Source organism: Antedon bifida, chromosome 11, assembly GCF_963402885.1.
Source record: "Antedon bifida chromosome 11, ecAntBifi1.1, whole genome shotgun sequence".
Taxonomy (NCBI): Eukaryota; Metazoa; Echinodermata; class Crinoidea; order Comatulida; family Antedonidae; genus Antedon; species Antedon bifida.
In genome coordinates, this window is record NC_136236.1 from 9608857 (window position 1) to 9631965 (window position 23109).

Consider the following 23109-nt stretch of genomic DNA (forward strand, 5'->3'; position numbering starts at 1 on the left):
ATTTCACAGGAAAGTTTTTTCTAATAGAGGTGTGTATTCCCTTAATAGAGAAGTCTCAAAGGTGTTTTACTGTAGTGTGTATCACAACATGTATTTTTTAAATTTGCCTCAAGTTTTAATACCATACCATTTCTCTACAGCTTTTACAGTTTTCAGTTCATTGTGGTAAAGTTTGGATTTTTTACCTTTTGCACCCAACATTTTTTTTTTATTTCAGTTAATTTGTTTGCATTCAAATTGTTTTATTTTTGTTGTTGTTGATATGGTTACATTGTTTGTACAACAGTTTATGTTTACCTCCCTTACATATTGTTGTTCATGTTGTTTATTCCATTTTATTGAAAAACTTGCTGCATGTTTTAAATAACAAATGGGGAAAATATTTGTGATTTGACTTGACATTTTAATTTAAATTATTTTTACTTATAATATTGTGGTTTTTCTTTTTTTTATTTAAACTGAATATAATTTGTTTTTTTAAACCATTCTTAAAGACGATAACCTTTCCAGTTTAACCCAATTGTGTTAACTTTGTTTGTTTTTAATAAGTACACTACTCACTACTGTACTCTATAGTGAAGGGACACATTTTAGTGCATAATAATTTGGTAACATGTTGTCATGGAATTCCGCTTTCAGCCTTTTCTTGATTAACTTTCACTTGTTGTTCACGGCGCTTAAAGATTTTTTTTTTTTTGTGCTTTATGAATTAAAAACCTGATACCATTAACACAAAATGATGGAAAAGTGTGTGAGTTCTGGTCTACTATTGCATTGGCTACCATACTCCCTATGTGTGGATTTTTGGTCTCTTATGTCGCAGGTTTAATAGCATACTACCTTTTGTTTGTTTTGATTATTCAGTTTTTTGATCAAATTTAAATTGCAAAATCAGCTCAAATTTAATTAATGTTTTTTTCTTGTTGACAAATGTCATATATTGAACATTCTTTCATTTCAAAATTGAACATAACAATGTACAATAAACTTTAATTTCAATCAATATACAGTACATAACATATAAATGGCCAAACAATTAATTGAGTGATATTCAAACAAATTTGTTTATTTTTAATATAAGATTGTCTATGTTTATTCAAAACCATTTTTTAAAACCTTAATAATGAGACCATTTAATGGAATTTTTAACAATCACATATTAATTATGAAATTGTTGTTTTAAGCCTAACGATGATACAACATATGCATTTTATTTTGACATTAAACTTATTTTTACTGACTAAGCAAAATTAGAGCGAAATTAAAATGTTGAATATATATTGTTTTTTGACCCATTAAATTACAATATAGGATGGTGTGAATAACACACTATTTATTGCTGGACACCCGCTCCTTCACCTATTTGATTGTATGAAGCCTTACATTCTATAACCTAGCATGATTTTGTTGGATTCAATATTTGCATGTTAACTCCTCTAAAAATCATTTTTTTTACTTATAAATAAACTTTAAAATATGAAATGTCTATAAGTTGTGATCTACTTGATGGGCTAATGTTTATACTTTCCTTGATTATTTTTTCTTGTAAATTGCCACTTTTGCCATAATTTAACATCTAAGATTTATATATAAGAAAAATATTAATTTTTCCTTATATTATTTTGTCCTTACAATAGTTTTTTAATAAATAATAGCTTCTTCCAAATACAGTAGTTGTAATTAGATAATGATTTTGATTATAAAGTGTGTATTATTTTGTCGTGTTTTTTTTAGATGTAACATCGCATCGTTGCTTGTGGTGGAATTTCTCATCGAAGATAAAATGGATTATTTTACTGAGTAAATAACTTTTTTTATATTATAATACATTTGATGGAAATAATTTCACTTCCATTTTGTCTTAATCAAATTAAACAATTTTGTTCAGGCGGTTTTTTTTTCATTGGTTTTTATTTCACACTTCATCAGATATTAATACAGATTATCAGTAAAAAAATTAAATACAAAGTCTTGTTTCACCACAACAATCCAGCAAATATAGGTATTCATTGGTTACAATTAATTGTGTAAATAAATAAAACTGACAATAATTTGTGTTGTGTTATAGGGTACTTGAGGAGTTGTTAATAGACAACATTGATTATTGTGTGTCATCGCATAAAGCCAAGCAGGTCCTAGCTAGGTCAGTTTGTTTTTATTTATTCTTTGTTTGCTTCTTATTCTATATTAATGTCCGATATTATATCAAAGCAATTGATGCACAAGACAACAAAAACACAAGATGATCCACAAGCCTAATAGAGGGAAGTCAGTATTCAACGTTTCAATCTTTATTGATCCAATAAAGATCAAAACGGCGGCTCAATCATAGCTTCTGCCTCATTATTTAGAGTAAGATGTTAAAATCATTGTCTTTGCAAAATGGAGTTGCTAAGACATGGCATTAGTTTCTGCATAGAGTATCAAACCAAATTGTTAAAGTTGTTCACTGTCATAACTACTTCAGGTCATCTTGTGTGCTAAGAAAATTAGAGGGCACATTTTTTCTACCTAAAAGAAAATATTTTACTACCATGTTACTGTACATTGTTATTGTTGGTGCAATGAAAGTCAATGTATTTATTGTTAGTTAGTACAGCATATTCAAACTGAATTATTGTTTAACATTTATAGAACAGACTCTGTGACTGCAAAGCTGTTGTCCAATTGGATAGCTTTATCCATGTACAATTACCTTAAGGTATGTTTATATTGCTTTTCTTACATTCATATGATTAAAATAATCATCTTGAAGATTTACTTAAAATTTGTATTAGTTTTATTAGTTTTATTGAAATTAACCCAGAAATATTGCACCTTTTTATCATATTCATTGGTTCCACTTCACCTATTTTTATCATAAATTGATGTGCATCCGCACTTTAAGGTATATACTACTTATATACTTACTTATACTACTGTATATGGCATAAGTGCAGTGATGCAATTATAGGCCAATAAGTCGTTCTATCGAGAAAATCAGTCAAAAGAAAATTCTTTTATTTTGAACTTTCTGAGTTTACATGAATTACATATGCACTAAGTGCAGTATTAATGTCTTCTTGTGCTGTGCAATGAACCGAAAAAGAATCATAAACTAGCACACAGTTGAAAAAGCTGCTGTACCTTCAGTCTAGCATAATCAGTGTGTTTTTATGTGAAACGTCTCAATGCGCTGAGGACTCAGATGTGGCACTTTTCAACTACATATTTCTTCCCCTAAGGATCATGTTAGTGCTGCCAACTATGGCGCTATTCTGTCTGTCCATGACAGTGACTGTATATGAGTACTTCAGGGTAACCCCTACTCATCTCGAAAGATGTACTAGGTTCTTTAAAACGCCCATTATCTTTATGTATACACTGGACCTACAGTTTATAGTCCTTATCCAAGAAGACTCATTCTACCACCAAAACCATGAAGTGAATAGCCTTGCCATAAGGCTATGGGTTTCAATTCCAATGTCTTAACTGTTTGGCCACTCGCTCATTTAAAAATGTATGTGTTTTGCAGGACTATGCTGGACATCCACTGTATGTTCTGTACCATGCACTGAAGTTAAGGATTGAGATGGGTCCAGTAGATGCCATTACTGGACGTGCTACATACTCCTTGAACCTTGATGATTGCCTTCAGTCAGACGAACGTCCTCAAGTCATTGTATGTATTCTATTAACTATTGCCCTGTATATATGCATTCCGTTTTCATTATTAGATGAAATTAGTCATGGCCACAATGGATTTCTATTAAAACAACAGTAAAACAGTCAACAGTTAATCTCTGTATTTACTTTGTCTTATGTGTGTACTATATTAATTACTTTATTACACCTTAATATTCTAGAAATATATATTTTTTTTTATTTTACAGACACTGAATGCAATACAAAATTCTGACAGTGGTGAATTTCAAAAAGTGAAAGTTCTTAGCTGTGACACCATCAGTCAAGTAAAGGAGAAGATACTGGATACATTGTACAAAAATGATCCATACTCAGATCGCCCAAAAGTTCAACATTTAGATCTCAGTAGGTTGTTTTAAGTCCTTTATTAACCAATAGCAGGCCTTGTCTTTTGAGGTGTGCGAGTGTGATCGATCTAACCTAATGCCCTTACAGCACAGTTAAATTTGGATCTGTCTGTCTGTGTGTTTTTTACTTTTTACTAAATGAATTGAAACCAAACAGATGCTAACCTGTAATGTTCTACTAAAACATTCTTAACCTTGGGATAGGCAAAGAATAAAACCCCTGATAACCGAATAGGGGAAAAATCTCTATAAAAATTCCTATCCATGAGCCCTGAGCGTACAGCACATGTTTTTGAACTATATTTAAAGCTCCAGAGCGATTAATATTATTGCATAACATATACAATAAAATATCTGGCATGAACCAGATATCTCCCTACCAGTGTAGCAACAATATAGCATAAAGTTGTATGGCAGGAAAAAGTTAAAACAATACTAGGCAACTTCTAATATACAAAATTAACAAAAAATTAACAAAATATAAACTCATTTGCGGCTTACCAAACAGTGTAGTACAATTACGATCAGATATAAATTCTCTTCTAAACATGTAACAAAGAAAATTATTAATAAACTTCTACTGTACACACCAAGATCCTATACTAACAGCACACCTACAGAACACCTGAATGTGTTGAAGCAATTTTCAAAAGAGAGAGAGATAATTTCCTGTCAAATCAAAATGGTACTGGGTTTACTAGCATTCCTGCTCTCAACTACTTATTCATTCATAGAAGTACTGATAAAGAAAGGTGGTGACTACAGAAAGATCCCTTTTATCTTAATGTAATGTTCACACTCTATTGCCTCCTACCAGTTTCCTACTATGAACATGCAAACCTGGTATTTAGTTATATACTCTTGTCAGTCTATTGTTTAGTCAGTAAAGATCATCTTCAACTCTTGAAATACATCCAGATATTACCAACTTTTCCTACAGTACTTTGTTTTTAAGAATTATAGAGGCCTTTGGAATATGTTTTGATTTATTATTATTATATTTGATTTATTTCCATGCCATACAAAGAAAAATGTTATGGAATATCTATGTGTGAGGATAGATAAAGGTACAGTAAATTCAGTTCATGTTTTCCTACCCTTTGATAAGCTCTACTTTTCTTTATAGGCTGGCGCCATGGGCGCGGTGGACACCTAATTCTTTCGGACATCGATGCAACATCACAACGAAATGGTCAACTGATAAAACTCAATACCATTGGAGACCTCATACCTAAAGCCGTTAGTAGAATATTTACACATACAGTCAATCATATCTGAATGATAATTATTCTTACTGCTTATTTTTCTTTTATGACTTGCTACCTTTATTATATTATGCTTCTTTATATCAACACTGTAGGTTGCAGCCAGTGGATGCACTGTAGCTCTTGTCAAGAAGCAGACGGTTGCAAATGCTGACATTGATTTAGATGTTGTCAGTCCGGCAACAGCAACACCTGCAGCTGGTGCAGCTTCTACGTTTGGTTAGTACAGTATTTGTCTGTAAGTTTTTAGGATTTTGTTTAAGTAATGGGAACATCTCTACAAGACGTGGAATCGTTGGAAAAAACATAATTAGCCTAGATGAGTTCCAGTTGCCTGTCGAAGTTTCGTATTGCTGTCTTTCAGCCTACTAGGCCCAGGCCTGTTAGTATTATGCTAGGCCTAGGCATTTTAGCCTTGTTAGGCCTAGGATGTTTGGTCGTTTGTTGACATAATTAACACTAACAGTAGGTGCATTTATAAAATCCATATAAATAATAATATTTAATATAATTATTAAAAACCAAATGTTACTGTTTTATTCAATGTGAATCAAATTGTAGGCCTTGGCTAAGCTAGGCCTACCTTTTATTTGATTCAAGACAGGAATCTATTTAGATGTTATATAAAACAAATAATGAATGTTTTATATGAAAGGATGAAAGGTTATACATTCACCTTATGCCATTATTTGTACCATTAGACTCATAAACATTCATTATTTGTATATTATCGCACTGGTTTTTGTGTTATTTCTAGTGTTTGACAATGTAGCCTTGGAACCAGATGATGGTGCGATTTCAATGAAGTCTTTAGAAGAATCTGGAATGAAGCAATATCATCTGGTAACAATATATGTTTTATCTTTGGTGACATCTTTGCATTTGACCTTTTTAAACTTGACATGGTAACAAGTTGTCATCTCATTTCAAATACATGGAACATGTACACTAATCATTGAAATATGAAACTTTATTTTAACCATGTTATCAACTAGTAAAACAGTAGTAGGTAAAGATAAGTTAATTACAATAAATTTAATTTTATTTTAGACACTAGATAACGTCGGCAGAACTGATCCTAAAAGAAAAAGTCTCTTCAATATGCATAGAAATGCCAAAAGAGACATCAAAGAAATCAAGTTTCTTAGAGCAATGGCAACAAAGGTAGTTTATCATTTATTTTATGTATTTGTTTGTTTATTCAGTTTGAAGAGCTTATAAGTGACCAGTCAAAAACTAATTCACTGATGACTGCAGCACAAAACTTTTTAATTGAAAGATTTTCTTTTTTGTTATATAGGAAGCTATTAAAGAGTATGTGGATGAAATGTTTAATACAATATTTTGGGCATCCAGCTCTCAACCTCCAATTCCTCCATCTGTTAAGTATCTGTTTGATCTATTTGATCAAGAAGCAAAGAAACAAGGTGTTGATGACCTCACATTGACCACCTGGAAAAATAACAGGTGTGTACCAAATTGATATTTTTTTTTAGTCCAATTCATCATTTCAGAGTTTTGTATATTGTTTTTATATTGGTATTGTTTCTATTTTGACACAGAACACTTTATAGAATGTTTCTTTTTCTTTTCCTCATAGCGTACCCTCTAAATTCTGGGTACAGGTTATTAAACACCCTGAATATATATTTGACATCAAGCAGACAGGACCCATAATGGGTACTTTGAGCATTATATCAAGAACATTTATAGAATCCTGCTCACCAAAGAAAATACAACTCACTAAAGTAAGTAGGCCTAGTAGGTTCACTGCCAGGGACCAGTATCGTCTGTTGAAAATGAGCCAACAATACATATCCTTTATTGATCTGATTAAAATCTATATACATCTGCCGCTAGTTATGGTTAGGAAATATTGTACTTAAGCACCCATAGTAAATAGCAGCAGTGAATAATGATACAAACATAATACATTGTTTATTTATTTTTTTTTTTTATTTTATCTTCAAACAATTGCCAAACATATTAAGGTAATGATTTTATAGTTTTATTTGTATGGTGTTTCGTTTTTTATTTCATATATTATTGGGTTTTTTTCTCGCCAAAAATGTCAAGGCAATGTTTTATGGTTTTATTTTATGGTTTATTTTTGGTTATTAAATTTATACATTGTTTTTTTGTTAATTTTAACCTTTAAACTATTGCCATAAATGTCAATGCAATGTTTTTATTGTTTTTGTTTTGTTTTTAATTGTATACATTGTTTTTTGTTTACCTTCAAAATATTGCCACAAATGTCAAGGCAATGATTTTATGAATAAATTAATACTCATTACTTTATTCTATTATTTATTATTATTTTTAATTAATTACTTTATATCAAAAGCAACCAAATTCTCAAAATTAGGATTTTCTTTGATGTATTTATTTTATTTCAAAGGAATCTGAAGTAAACCGTTTGTTGTATACAAAAGAAATGCCACACTACAGAAGTCTTGTTGACAATTTCTATAAGAAGGTGCAGACAGCCGAGTTCCAGCGTGCAAGCTTTGTCCAAGAACTACACAATTCTGGCAAAGTAAGAATAATAGTTTTTTTATATGTTTTTCAAACGTTTCCAGAATATTTAAAATAAAAGTTTTGAAAGTTTAATTTAATGAATTTTATATTTTTTCTCAAAACAGAATTTCAGAGATATTTTTAGCCGAACCAGTACACTTGAGCACCTTTTCAGCTATCTAAAAGACCATACAGATAAGGTAAGTTTCAATATTCTACTGTAACAACCAAACATTTTTTTATGTAATTTTTATTTTCTTTGCAATCCATTGAAAACCATTCCGTGTTTCGATATTGTAGCTTCTCTTCCTATCACTTCTGTGACTTTTCCAAATTCTAACATCAAGACACATTATTTTAAAGCTAACAGTTCTTTGAATACAGTACTACCCTGAATCTTTCATAAGCCTGTTCTTTTTTTATATTCATCATAACGTGGTCACACACCAAAGTTGATGCTGAAACTTTTTTGGTATACAATTTTGATCAGGTTCTATGATAATTTACCAGCTGTAAATGAACTCCTTTTGCGTCAAGAATGCTTCAGAATTGGGTGCAATAAAATGTTTGTCCTTTTTCTTAAACTGAACCTCACATAATTGGACGTTTTCCCCCAACTCAAGATTGGCTATTTACTGAAGATTCAACTGTAACAATGTTGTGTTTGTTTATACAGCTTACAAGTCTTCTCCAGCAAGACGAGGGATATGAAACACAACGCAATTTACGTCAGTTGCGGAGCGTCTTTACAGAACCTAACAAAGAATCGTCTACCAGACAACATTCTAAAAATCCTTATGATGATGTTTCACATTAAGAAACAGTAATTATGTCGCAAGTTGCTTTATGACAGTACAAAGTGTTTTACGTGCTCACTTTGTGCCATGCCCATAATTTGTGGATCATTGAAGTCAAATATAAACAGTAAACATCACATTTATGTACTATCCTGTATGTGAATTTGTTGGACATTTCATACTCATAAATTCGATACAAGCAACTAAATTATTAAATTGTAGTAAAGTTGCAAAAAAATCAGTTTAGTTTAGTAAATAAAACACTTAAAGATCTGATGAAATTGTTATACTATCGGATCAGAAGTGCAGTGCAGTTAAACATATATTAATCTTAAAATATTATTAAATATTTGATAAAGAAACTACAATTTGGAAGTATTACAAAACCAAATACAATTAAAAGTAAAGTAGAGTATTAGGAACCATTCGTATACATTGAGTGAATTACGTAATGAATTACAATTTTAATGATTAATGTACAGTATATTTATTTTTTTATACATATTGTAAATTTTTTGGTATTTTTGTTCTGTAATGTAACTTTTTATTATATTTACAACAATAATTTCAGACTTGTTCTGCTTTTTGTAATGTTTTTTATATACCGGAATAAATAAAAATAAATAAAATAAAGTAGAGTATTAGGAACCATTCGTATACATTAAGTGAATCACGTAATGGCTTACATTGTCTGTTTCATTCTGTGTCAAAGGTCATATTTTAGACTTGTGTTTCCTGGTTTTTTTTGGAAACTAGTATTATAAGTATGAAACGCAAAATATGTCAAATGTTTATCGTTTTACACAAATTAAGTTGAATCGCCGTCTGGAACCCAAATCAGTCTACATCATTGATAAACGATATGAATAATTTGTCTTGCTTATTCCAGCGACGTTAAGTAAGGATTTAAGTTTGTGTGTATAAATGCGTCGATTTAGATATATACACCAAATATATCGCGTTGTTTCGATGAAACTAAAGCTAATGAGAGAAATTAAATACATTTTTAAACATATATTATATTTTTGTAAGATGTTATACTTAGTTTTATATTTTATATATTTCATTTGTTTATAGGCCTACTTGCCTACTATTATTATAATAATATATAATCCAAAAAAAAATATTGTAAGTATTAATAACATAATTTCGATATTTTAAATAAACAAAGTTAGTATGATTAATCGTATCTTCATTGTGTTTGTAAGAATTTTAATTTCATTATGTTTATGTCTTTATACGTCATGTAGCTAAATAAATGAATCATTTACTTATATGGAAGAGTTTTATGCTTTCACTTTTCATTGCTTTTATATAATTATTCATTTATAATAAATATAATTATTTAGTTTACTTTTTTGTGTATTGATATAGTTATTGTTAAGTTATCGTCCCGCGCGCTCAAATGTACACATTGATTCTCTTGTGTTAATGGATCCGCATTAGGCCTATAGGCCTACAACAATAAAAACGGATTTCGGACGTAGAAACGGCTCGATTGTAAAAATCCTACCATTAGACCACTGGGAATTTTAGACGATTGGATAGCGCTTTCTAGTTCTCATTTGTACGCATTGACATAAGGCGGGATTTCCGAAATGTTTGTGAAGTCTCACCTCTGTTTTTTATCCAGGTAGGTTTGTTCCTGTCCGCCAAAGTTAGCGATAGGTGTGGCAATAAAACCAAAGCCTAAATAGTTTGCCAGCCATGTTTCAACCCAAGAAAAAAAATCCACATTCGACTCATTATAATTGGTATGGCCTAGTTATGTACAATTAAAACTGGAATGAACCAACTGTAAGATTTGAAGGCCTAATATGCTTTGATAATAGAAATAATATATAATTAACCCGAACCATGTTTTATCAGGGAAGAGTAAAATTAACTTCATTCTTCCCTGGTTTTATCAATGAGCAATAGTTACCACATAAATTTATTGAGCCAATAATATATAACCTTAATGATTTATTCTGTTGGCAGATGATTTTACGATGTAATTATTCCTTTTATTTGTTTCTTTTTCACATAAAAGGTCACTGACATTTAATGAGTTGTTACAGTATATAAGGCGCGTGTATCAATACCAACATTACACTTTCTTTAGATTATCCTATTACAAATATAATCATGCTGTTTCATCAGGTATGTTAACTTTGTTGTTTTATTTTTTTTTTGTCATACGCATAAACTATGTTTAAGATCAATAATCAGAAGAAACTATCTAAATTATAAATAGTATTTAACGGTATTGATATCATTGTGATGACGGTAGAAAAAGAACAATAAGAAGACGCTTTATGACAATGAAAAACATCATGACGATAACGAAATACGATCATATGAGAATTTGTGACGCGGTGAGCAAAAATACAAACATGGAGTCAATGGAGAGTCACTACCACCATCATCATAAAGAGATGACAACAGTCGACCATGCGATGATACAAAACTATAGTGTAATAGAAACAGTCATTTTATCTTACGTTCACATCATTATAACATCGTTATTTTTTTAAAGTTTCAGAAGATGGCTGCTCGAGTAGTCTGCATTGCTTTCGTACTCCTGCTTTTAACAAACATAATGTTTGAAGTTGATGCAAGAGAAGGTGGTTAGTGATTATCATACAATTCTAAATCATTTGTGTAGTGTAAAGTATAAAAGTGTTCTTACACCGCAAGACGCCGAGGTTTGAATGATTCACTACCTATCTTACCTACCTTAAAGTGGTCTAATGGGAAGACCTCTGTATGATCAAACAGAATATTTTGTCCGTATCCTCAATTTAAGGCCAATTTACACAGACAAGCGGTAACAGTAATAGAAATATATAGAATCTATGTTATTCCTTATGACCAATTACACACATGCGGAGGATAGATACAGAGTCTGTGAGTTTTACGAGGTTTTCGCCTTGGGTAAATTGGCCTTTACAGGTTTCCTCATTTTCACCATTTTGTGAATTATTTAATAATTAATTTCTAATCACTTAAAATGTATTCTTCGTTTATTTCACAGATCATCTAAACAGTTTTGTTATTAGTATTTATAATGAATGAAAACAATAAATAATTAACTTTCACCTTCAGAAGCATTGCTTCTTATTTTTACCTGTAATTAATATATTTGCCTTATTTTTTTTGCTGTAGATACTGTCAACAAAAATCCATGTGACCCAAATCCATGTAATGAAGGTCTAAGCTGTATTGTGAATGGCCAGGGCTACATGTGCATATATGGTATGTTTTTTGTGTTAATTGGTTCATTTCCTTGTACATATCTATGGCACAACCATACATTTTAGATATAATAATGATTAAACATGATGAAACAGAAATCACTACGAAAAAATATATGATTTTCTTTTATAATTTGGCAACTCCTATTAAAAAAAGTCAGAGACAGTTGTAGGCATTTAGGTAGTATTACTGATGTTACCATTGTACCATATCTTGTGATTCCCCAATTATGTTCTGTTGAAATCATGTGAGGTTTTGTCAACGAATTGTGTTTTTATTTTTAGGTTTGATGTTCCCAAGTGCGGGAGATACTAATCGTTAAGTAGCCCCTCCAAGTCAACTACATCAACCTGCACTTTCACGTCATATGTTACCATCAATAAGAATGTTCTTTAATAATGTTCACTAAAAAATATTTAGACCTAGTAAACCAAGTAAAATGCACGTGACATTGTGTTCGGCAATATTTCGACAATAATTACAGTATGTTATGATCGGGAATAATTAATATCTTTAACATATTTTTTCGTAGAAATACAGTACTTAGAAAAAAAGTTTACTGATATCATTACATGAATATTGTATCACCGCATCAAGAGATTAAATGCAACACCACAAAACAAATTGTCTATGCGTAATATTTGATATAATCATACATCTATTTATAAATTATGGTTAATATTATATTTAATGTTGTCATCTTTAGTTTCCAAACATGTTAGCTAAGCGCTGTACTATTTTTATACTTTTCATTACAGAATGAGATGGTATGCCCATTGTATCTACACTTAAATGTATTTTCTGTCAGTCCAACATATGTTTCAATTTTGTTGATTTTCTTGTTCACTTCTTGTGACAGTGGCCTGGTATACTACACCACTTGTTAAGCATTTCCCTAAAGGGCAAATCAAATACAAATATATAAACTGAAAGATACACAAATTATGATAAATAAGTTAACAAACGTTTCATAACTAAACAACTTTTTTCATTAAACATGCAATATATTTTGTAATAGATAACAAAAAAATATGCAGAAAATAATGTAAATATATATATGAGATTCTGTAATTGTTGAATAAAGGTGGTAGTTAACCACAAAAGATAAAAAAAAAAAAAATTATGGTTAATTCTGACATAGGCGAGTACAATGGAAAAACTTCGGGACAAATCTCCGCCTTGGATACCTACCTTATCTATCTCAGATGTACCGCGAAACGTAGATTTGATAACATTTTATTACGATATTGTTCCATATTTCTATCTTAGGAAGATATTATAAAGGGTTTTATAACAAGATTTCAATCGGTAAAGTTTAACTCTACGCGCGGTAGAAGTAATTTCCGGGTTAACGGTAAGGTGTGTCAATCGCCTTGCAACTTCCTTGCATTGTTGGTTTCAACCATGCAGGGAAGTTGACCGTTGGTGCTTGGTGGCGATAGCCATTTTGGTTTTTTGTTTATTTTCGGACCGCGCGTGTGAAGGTATAGTAGTACATAAAGATCAAATTAGATATATTCATATAATATAAGAGTATGTTGTGGGAAATAAGTATATACAATTACATCGAGAGAACTGATGATAAGAGCTTTTGTTTGAAATCGAATGAAACCCCGATAGCCGAGTTGTTGAGTAAAAGCTGCCAGGACTGTATGTATACTGTGCGCTATATGTGTCCCGTTAGGACCCTGGGTTACTTCTGGCCATGTTGCAAGCCGTCTAAAACGTCTTCCTTCTTAGGCCAAAACGGCTCACTGTGTCGCGGAATAATGTATTAATAATACCAATTAGGATGGTTTTTATTTGAAAAAAAAAAAAACATCTAATAAACGCCAATCCACGCTATTAATCATCTAAGACACTGTGAAACAGGTTGTGAGTAGGTTTAGTTTTACGAATATCAAAAGAATTTCAATAATGGTAACCGACCGAAAACGTTCAGGCCAGATTGTCCTTCTAAAACTTTTTACCCGACCGAGTCATTATCATTCCGAGAACCATCGTCTACGCTTCCTAGAGGGGGAGCGAACTCACACTCTAGTTTCTGTAATTCATGTTCTAATCCGTTTATACTGTTAATATTGAAATAATAATAACTGTTAATATTGAAATTAACATATTAACATACCAACATCTAAACTTGGGTAGTTTTTTTTTTTAATATTTTGTTATAGAAACATTGTTTATTAATAAAATGTTATGTTCTCATAAAATTAATGGTAAGAGCTTTTGCTGGCGATATAGGCAGACTACTGGGCCTCTATTGTATTACGTTACCTTGAATATACATTCATATACATTAATAAGCATACATTCTTTTAAAACTGAAAAAAAACACTTTTGCCTACAATTTTGTACCGCTCAAATTCAGTATAGCTTATAATCTGCCTACCGTGATCTAGTGGAGCCAATATGCAAGTAAATAGAAAGTTATGGTGCTGGAGAAACCTAGTTTAACGCAATAGTTTATAAGATAAAATTAACCAATCAGCATTTGATTTAATATTGCGCGAATCCTTAATGATCCATCTTTTATGCAACAACAAAACACCTCATTAGCATAAAGATCATGATGTGATTTCCTCTTTATCGGGCTAAAATTAATATATCATGTTAACTAAATCCCGATGAAATAATTCATCGCGGTTGAATGAGCAATGTCATTTATCCATTTTGAATAATATACATTTGTAATTGATGTTAAAAGCATACGGTATATCATAATAATATTTTATACAGTCCTTGTGTGTCTATACCAACAGATCAGTTCTTTTACATTATTGTACATGATATTAGGCCTAAATCAGGTATGTTTTTATTTTGAAAACCCTAATCTAACAAAATATTTTAATTATAGAACAACTTTTATTCAACACTTACATTGATATCCATAATACCATTATGGTAAAATGAAGGCAAAAAATGCAATGGATGACGAGGAATATGAGCTTATATACGGTGATGTTATGAGATTATAAAGATAGTTACCTATATTGACGGCAAGAGAGACACATCACGTTACAGATAAACTAGGTTAACTATGTTGACGGCGAGAGAGATACATCACGATACAGATATAACTAGGTTAACTATGTTGATGGCGAGAGAGATACATCTCGATACAGATATAACTAGGTTAACTATGTTGATGGCGAGAGAGATACATCACGATATAGATAGAACTAGGTTAACTATGTTGACGGCGAGAAAGATACATCACGATATAGATATAACTAGGTTAACTATGTTGATGGCGAGAGAGATACATCACGATACAGATATAACTAGGTTAACTATGTTGATGGCGAGAGAGATACATCACGATACAGATATAACTAGGTTAACTATGTTGACGGCGAGAGAGATACATCACGATACAGATATAACTAGGTTAACTATGTTGACGGCGAGAGAGATACATCACGATACAGATATAACTAGGTTAACTATGTTGACGGCGAGAGAGATACATCACGATACAGATATAACTAGGTTAACTATGTTGACGGCGAGAGAGATACATCACGATACAGATATAACTAGGTTAACTATGTTGACGGCGAGAGAGATACATCACGATACAGATATAGCTAGGTTAACTATGTTAATGGCGAGAGAGATACATCACGATACAGATATAACTAGGTTAACTATGTTGACGGCGAGAGAGATACATCACGATACAGATATAACTAGGTTAACTATGTTGATGGCGAGAGAGATACATCACGATATAGATATAACTAGGTTAACTATGTTGACGGCGAGAAAGATACATCACGATATAGATATAACTAGGTTAACTATGTTGATGGCGAGAGAGATACATCACAATACAGATATAACTAGGTTAACTATGTTGATGGCGAGAGAGATACATCACGATACAGATACAACTAGGTTAACTATGTTGACGGCGAGAGAGATACATCACGATACAGATATAACTAGGTTAACTATGTTGACGGCGAGAGAGATACATCACAATACAGATATAACTAGGTTAACTATGTTGATGGCGAGAGAGATACATCACAATACAGATATAACTAGGTTAACTATGTTGATGGCGAGAGAGATACATCACGATACAGATACAACTAGGTTAACTATGTTGACGGCGAGAGAGATACATCACGATACAGATATAACTAGGTTAACTATGTTGACGGCGAGAGAGATACATCACGAAACAGATATAATTAGGTTAACTATGTTGACGGCGAGAGAGATACATCACGATACAGATATAACTAGGTTTTAATTCGTCACATTGACGAATAAAGTGATCTTTGGGATAACAGATCATTTTCCCGACATAATTAAAATAAAATCTGCGCCAACGCAACTTATGTTTTATACCTAAATTGCCTGTCAGACAATGGCCTTTCTACTTTATCATTTTCACTATTCTGTTATAGAAAATACCGACGACCCATGTTATTCGAACCCTTGTATTACCCCTACATTAACTTGTTATCAAGATGGCCAAGGCTTCAGCTGCAGATATAGGCCTACCTATATGCCTACTCTCACTGGCCTTGTATATAGTTTGTTATAAGTTATTACGTTACTATTATTTAAACTAAGTCATTTTACTGGTTTATAATTTATAAACTGATTGCTAAATTGAAACCAGATAAAATTGCTTTTACATTCACTTGTATTTTATTGTGAATGATTTTTTTTTAAATTTATTAAATAATTTAATTAATAATTAATTTTTGTTTGTTTAGAATCTGTAAAGTTTTCCAAATCACCACAGAGTTAGGAAAACACAATAAGCTAAAAAGAGTTACTTTATGGCATATGTTTACTATTTTATTTAGTATCCTTTATGTGTACTAAAATGTTCTGGACATGAGGAATTGAAAGAATAATAGCGACAACTTTTTTTCTAGATTTGATGTTCCCAAGTGCTGGAGATGCGTATCGAAGTTAAATCATTTTGCATACTGTCATGTACAGCAATTATCTACAAACATTGAACTATTAATAATATGGTACCAATTGAAATTCAAACATAATATGTACACTTACGTACCTAGTACGTATAATGCGTAACGCATTAGGCGAATCATTCAAACTGTCCAACGGATATTAAAATATAATTAGCGTAATTATAAAATCAATTACAGTATGTATTTATGAAGAAAACAAATAAAAAATAAATAAATAACTGAATAATGTTTCATTAAATGTAGTATTTATCACAATACATTTTCACCTTCACGTTTGGCAGATGTTTTTACGATTTTTCTTTTCTGTAAATGTGCATAATTTGATTTTTTTTTTTTACAAAAAATGAATATTTGGTAGTATGATTTTTGTATTTATTTATATTTATTTAAATTTAGAAATCTTAAAAATAGAGACCACGTCAAAATTTCTAAAAATCACAGACCCCACTAAAATAAATATTAATAATAATAATTAATTAATATAATAGGCCTAATAATTAATAAAAAATAATAATTAATTAATATAATAGGCCTAATAATTAATAAAACACCGTTAAATATTGATTATTACCAATTTTAGACCTATTTGACCTACAATATAATATGTTCCACTAAACCGATTTTGGTAGATTTTGAAATAAAATACTCCAATAACTACAGAATCAGACAGTTTGGAAACTATTGCAGATTGTAACTACTGTATATACTTATTGTTGTCAAAAATTAATGAAATATGCACATTTTCCAAAACAAATTAAATCAAATTTGAGTTAATGTTTACCGATCGGCCGACCGGGCGACTGACCGACTACACGACTAAAAATTATAATGACAATAATTATTATGATGATGGAAAAAATAAGAAGAAAAAAATCTTGCTTATACGCTTTGGCCGCAACAGCGGAAAACCTTGTTCCAAACAACGATAATGAAAATACGTTCATAAAAGAGATTGATCTGGAGTACACTGTTGGTTTCTTGCCGTCACTGGCTACTTTTATGTTTTCAATATTTTTACTAATGGTCCATCCATTTCTTTCTGGTTGTTTTAACTTGTGATATACTGAATATTTTTTTTCTATTTATTTGCCTGTAAGAAATTTTTTTTTTTTTTAAAGAAAAAAGTGTTATTTTAAATAAAATAAATTGTGTTTATCATGATCAAGAATGTGTATTTGTAGCTGCTATATGACTTAGCGATTACTGTGATTATAGCTGCGTAATTCATTCTTGAAATACTATTTTGATAAACATGAAATAATATACAAATAATGAATCTACCTATAAAACATTCGAGCAAGCGGCCGAGCAGGCAAGCAAGCAAGTAAGCAAACTAACAAACAAATAATCAAACAAACAATCAAATAACAATTACACACAAAAACGAAAAAAATATATATATAAACAAACACTGGCATTGACTCGTTTTAAAAAGTAAAAACCGAAATTCATCAATATGGTGTCATGCATTTGGCCCCTATCATAACGTATTACAAATGAATATATTAAGTATACTTTTCTCTATTGTGTTTTCTTTTCTAGCTTGGATGTACCAAAGTGATTAACATAATTAATAGTGGTGAGGCTAATGAAATTCCGTAAAGTAACCCATGCAAGTCAACTACATCAAACTGCACGATAGATTTGTGCTGGAATGTGCAAGATAATATTGATGTGTGAAATAATTAATTGATGTGGAATATTTATTTTATAACTTACATTTTAGTTGACGATAGCATTTCATGCTTTGTCATCAAACAAGAGAATAAGTGCAATATAATTATAATAAACGTGATGCGTGATGTTTGTTATTTTAAATAATGTTTTATTAGAAATAATAAACTAATAATATCTCAATTAGATGGAGGTGTATAACACAGACAGCAATAACAACATAAGTTTATTATTAAATGAAAACACCGCATAAGCTTCAGCAGAGCACTGAATCGCAACTTTGTTCGAATTATACTACGTTTCCTTGGCCGAAGCAGCTACTTTTGAAGATGTATTATTATATTGATGAAATGCATATCATTGCCAAGTCGACAATACGGCCCACTTTTACTCTTATGGCATGTATGTTTCCGCATCCATTTACATCAATTTCGAACAAACTCTTCATTTGCATATCTACGTGTCACAGTCAAAGTTCTTCGTGGTTACCAGTTGTCAGTAGTATTAATTATTTCCGGGGATATTAAAATTTAAAAGCGAAGTTTCCACAAGACAGTGTTATTCTCCAAGAAGATCTTGATAAGTTAAGGGAATGGAGTAATAAACGGTTGTTACATTTGAATGAAAAAAAAATGTACAGCAATGCAAGTTGCGAAATCCTCAATATAAACGCAAACAAATTTAGATACTGTTACTTCAGTCCATTTTTTTTTTTTTTTTTTGCACATTTTCCAAAACAAATTAAATCAAATTTGAGTTAATGTTTACCGATCGGCCGACCGGGCGACTGACCGACTACACGACTAAAAATTATAATGACAATAATTATTATGATGATGGAAAAATTAAGAAGAAAAAAATCTTGCTTATACGCTTTGGCCGCAACAGCGGAAAACCTTGTTCCAAACAACGATAATGAAACTCTTGAAGATAGACGTCATTCCTCTTTGCCTCTTTATTTCACTTAAGGTAAGCATCACCTAAGTAAAAAAAAAGTATTACGCCAAACAAGTGAAATTTACTCGAGCTGTGACAAAACACAATATAGGCACTACAACCATCACAACATTGACAATTAAAATCGCATAGTGGGTGCTATAACAATACCATCAGTCTTAACATAGGTATGAAATGCATTTTTAAAGTAAATTTAAGCTACTTTGATTGAAACACTGTGAATACGGTGTTACGATCATATCGTAAGAGTACTTTCATAAACAATGATATTAGATACGGTGATGACGAGGGAAATAGCGGAAACTATCATACCAGCCAAGACGACGAAAATAATATGAAATTAGGAAACGGAAAGACGCAACCTCCGCCATGAAAATTAGTACATAATGCACGAAACCATCTTCATGTGTCAGCTTCGAAAAAAAATACTCTCCTCATTCAGTTCAAACGATGTCAAACAAACTCAAATTGTAATGAAATAATAAATTAACGCCAACAATGTTTTATTAATAAGCAGTATCTATCGTTTTTAGCCAACATTTACACCACTACACTGATTTATTTGTTTACTGTTTTATTACGTAATTACATTTGTCCTTTTATTGTTTGTTGTTTTCGTTTTTTGGCATAATACCAAGGTAATTAAAATGTACCGATATAATAAAAACATATACCTAATATAATACAAACTGTACAATCACTGTAATACAATATTTTAGATTGGATTGTTCGACAACTGATAACATTCGTCAGGTAAGATTTTGATTCATTTTATTTTTGTTTTTCCGAAAATGACAGTGAAATATAAGTTTTTGTTTACGTTTACTTTACTTACTTAAGTTTACTTTACTTATTTAAAAAATAGCATTTTACGTCAATGAACATGAACGATGGAGACATTGATATTGAGGAGAAACCAAGATGACGATATCTGCCATGCAGCACCACGACTATGATATGACCCAAACGGCGCCCCGTACATGTTACACGATACACTTTAAACTTTACATTATGTTCACGTTTTGTAATCTGATAATCATTTTTGCATGATTTCACTTTCAGAAGATAGCTCGAGCTCTGATTACTTTAATATTTTTACTTGTAATAATAAACGTAATATTTGAAGGTGCTGCACAAAAAGACGGTTAGTATACAGTGAAGCCTACATGTCAATATATAAATATATCATATGAAACTTTAATTTTATAAAACAAAAACAATACATAAGAAGCTAGTGGCTTTTTTAATTCTCATATTCTCTCAGTTATTGTGTAAGTATCCATTTTGGATCACTACAAGACGATCAAGGGCGTATCAGTTTGATCTCTGTCTTCTTAATTTGCTTCACTAGTTTCATTTTGTTTAATAGGAAAGGTTCATAGATCTAAATCAAGATGTATAGTCATTCCTGGTGCCAAGACTCCTAGATGCATACAAGCACAGAGTACGGGTTGTGAGCTCAATTAGATGATATAGTGACCTACTGTACACTATAGTATCTTATGACTACCATTCTTTATTATCATTATCAAAGCACCAGCACCCTTAATACTATAATCTGGTATGTTTAATATAATGATGATAATGATGATGATCATCATCATCATGATTATAACTATTACCTTTTATTTTCTAGATCGGATGTTCGTAGGTGCTGGGGATATTAATCGTTAAGTTTATTTCGCTTTAAACCAACATACAACTTCCTATTTATTTTGAAAAAAATAAATAATGGAAACTTTCTTTTAATTAAAAGTCTATCCAATTTTATTACATATTTCTAGTCTCGGTGTGACGTGTCAAGCCTTCTGTTTACTATTCTAATTAATGTACTGCACTACAACACTGTTGCCATCTTTTGTTATCCAATTTAACAGGAAAAAATGAATGTCATCAATTATAGTAGGTGATTAAATCTCTTCATTAAATGCGAGAAAATGTTATTTTACTGTGTTTTCTTTCATTGTTATTGGATATGTAATTTGTTATTCTAAATAAAGCAATCAATCAAAAGAAATATGCCGTCTTCTTCAAATGATTACTGTATAATAATGTTAGCTTTTTGTTAAAAATAAAACGGCTAAATTTATCTCCTAGTATCATATCCAACAAGCATTTAACCTAACCTAACATGCTACATAATATATTAATATCGAATGATAGGCAGTCACCTAAATATTTCAAATTTGTTCCTTTTTTTACAATTACATTTGTAGGCTAGTTTGTTCTTCAATTATATAATTATTATGCAAATTGTGATTCTTTTTGACATTATGCACATACGTTTACGTGTCAAACAATTTACCTCTTCGGGTAGGCCTGTACTAAATTTGCCTTTTTTATTTTAAAACCATTATCAAAACTGAGTCAGTCTTGAGTAACAGGATATATTCGATTGCTTTGTTTTGATGAAATCTCAAAGCAGTGTAAGTACATATTTCCTGTTCGTCTCAGCAACGACTCTTACGTGGTGTCATCAAAATGTTCGTAAAATCTGCTGGCCAAGCAACAACATTTTTCTGTGGATGGAGAAACGACAGGTAGAAAGAAATTATGCGAATCACCTAAACATATATACTGTAACACATCAGATATCTTTTTCCTCTCTTTTTTGTGTTATTTTGAATAAATACATTTCTTTGTATTCAGTATATTTTGAATATCATTATAGCATAGCACCTCCTACATTTTAGTTAAACAATATTATTTCTGGAAATAAAAAACAAAACATTGTCACAGTCATACGCCGAACGGGTAATTTGCATATAGAACTATCCAGGTGTATCCCCGTATATAAGACTTGTTGAGAAATGTAGTAATTGCACCTCAAATCAACCTTATAGACAAGGGAGCAGATTGATTGATCGTTTGCTACCCGTTGGGCTGGAGTTGGTACCAAAACGTATATCCGACGACCATTTGTATCAGACCAAGCCATGTTCATAATGATGAACATAGCTTGGTAAGATAATATTGTAATTGGCAAAGACCAAATCCAGGAAGACGTGATCTGACATAAGAAATACAGACATTTGCTGATAGTATTACACACCTGTATACTTTTAATATATAAATATAATTGTAATGTTCTACGTTCTACTTAGTCGTGACAAACATACAAAATGCAAACAGAAATATGTAATGTTATTTCTTTTAGCGTTAAAACAGGAAACAAATCTATCAATCAAGATATCAAATAAAAATAAATAACTATATGTTTGAATATTGAATCATTTTAACTCACGATATGTTTTATGAACATTATTTATATTATTTAGAACAATACTGTATTTGACATAATGACAATATTCACTTGCAATAATTTATTCTTTTGGCTCGTGTTTTACATCAGATTAATCAGTAACATTATTCTTCACAAAAGATATAATACAATTGTTTTGGCTGCATCTGTTTTTAAAATCTATAAGTCAACTTTGATATTTTAGTAAATAGGCCAATATCAAATAAATTTGAAATTAATATTTTAATTTAAAAAATGTTTTATTAATAAGTAGTCACCTACACATTTATAATTTTGGCATTTTGTACGACAATTAGTAGTTTATTCTTCAATTATATAATTCTTACGTAAATTGTATTTATTGCGAAAATGCTAATTCATTTTGGTATACTAATTTTTGACATAAAACTATAAATAAAGATTGCA

At 30.9% G+C, this 23109-nt stretch overlaps 1 protein-coding gene and 1 long non-coding RNA gene across 2 annotated transcripts in view; both read left to right on the top strand.

Annotated features, from left to right (window-relative positions):
- Positions 1 to 9858, top strand: part of LOC144856409 (plexin-B-like) — a 33219-nt gene extending 23361 nt beyond the window's left edge. The window contains exons 23-36 of the mRNA XM_078714411.1: positions 1735 to 1800; positions 2069 to 2143; positions 2635 to 2701; positions 3515 to 3661; positions 3873 to 4029; positions 5158 to 5270; positions 5392 to 5515; positions 6054 to 6139; positions 6347 to 6460; positions 6597 to 6763; positions 6897 to 7044; positions 7698 to 7835; positions 7942 to 8016; positions 8493 to 9858. Of these exons, the coding sequence (XP_078570537.1) occupies positions 1735 to 1800; positions 2069 to 2143; positions 2635 to 2701; positions 3515 to 3661; positions 3873 to 4029; positions 5158 to 5270; positions 5392 to 5515; positions 6054 to 6139; positions 6347 to 6460; positions 6597 to 6763; positions 6897 to 7044; positions 7698 to 7835; positions 7942 to 8016; positions 8493 to 8633 (1618 nt within the window). The 3' untranslated portion in view covers positions 8634 to 9858. The remainder of the gene's footprint in view (positions 1 to 1734; positions 1801 to 2068; positions 2144 to 2634; positions 2702 to 3514; positions 3662 to 3872; positions 4030 to 5157; positions 5271 to 5391; positions 5516 to 6053; positions 6140 to 6346; positions 6461 to 6596; positions 6764 to 6896; positions 7045 to 7697; positions 7836 to 7941; positions 8017 to 8492) is intronic.
- Positions 9859 to 10700: 842 nt separating this feature from the next.
- Positions 10701 to 12459, top strand: LOC144856388 (uncharacterized). The gene is made up of 4 exons (XR_013614918.1): positions 10701 to 10755; positions 11132 to 11222; positions 11761 to 11850; positions 12135 to 12459. It is a non-coding gene; the product is annotated as an uncharacterized LOC144856388 (long non-coding RNA).
- Positions 12460 to 23109: the final 10650 nt, after the last annotated feature.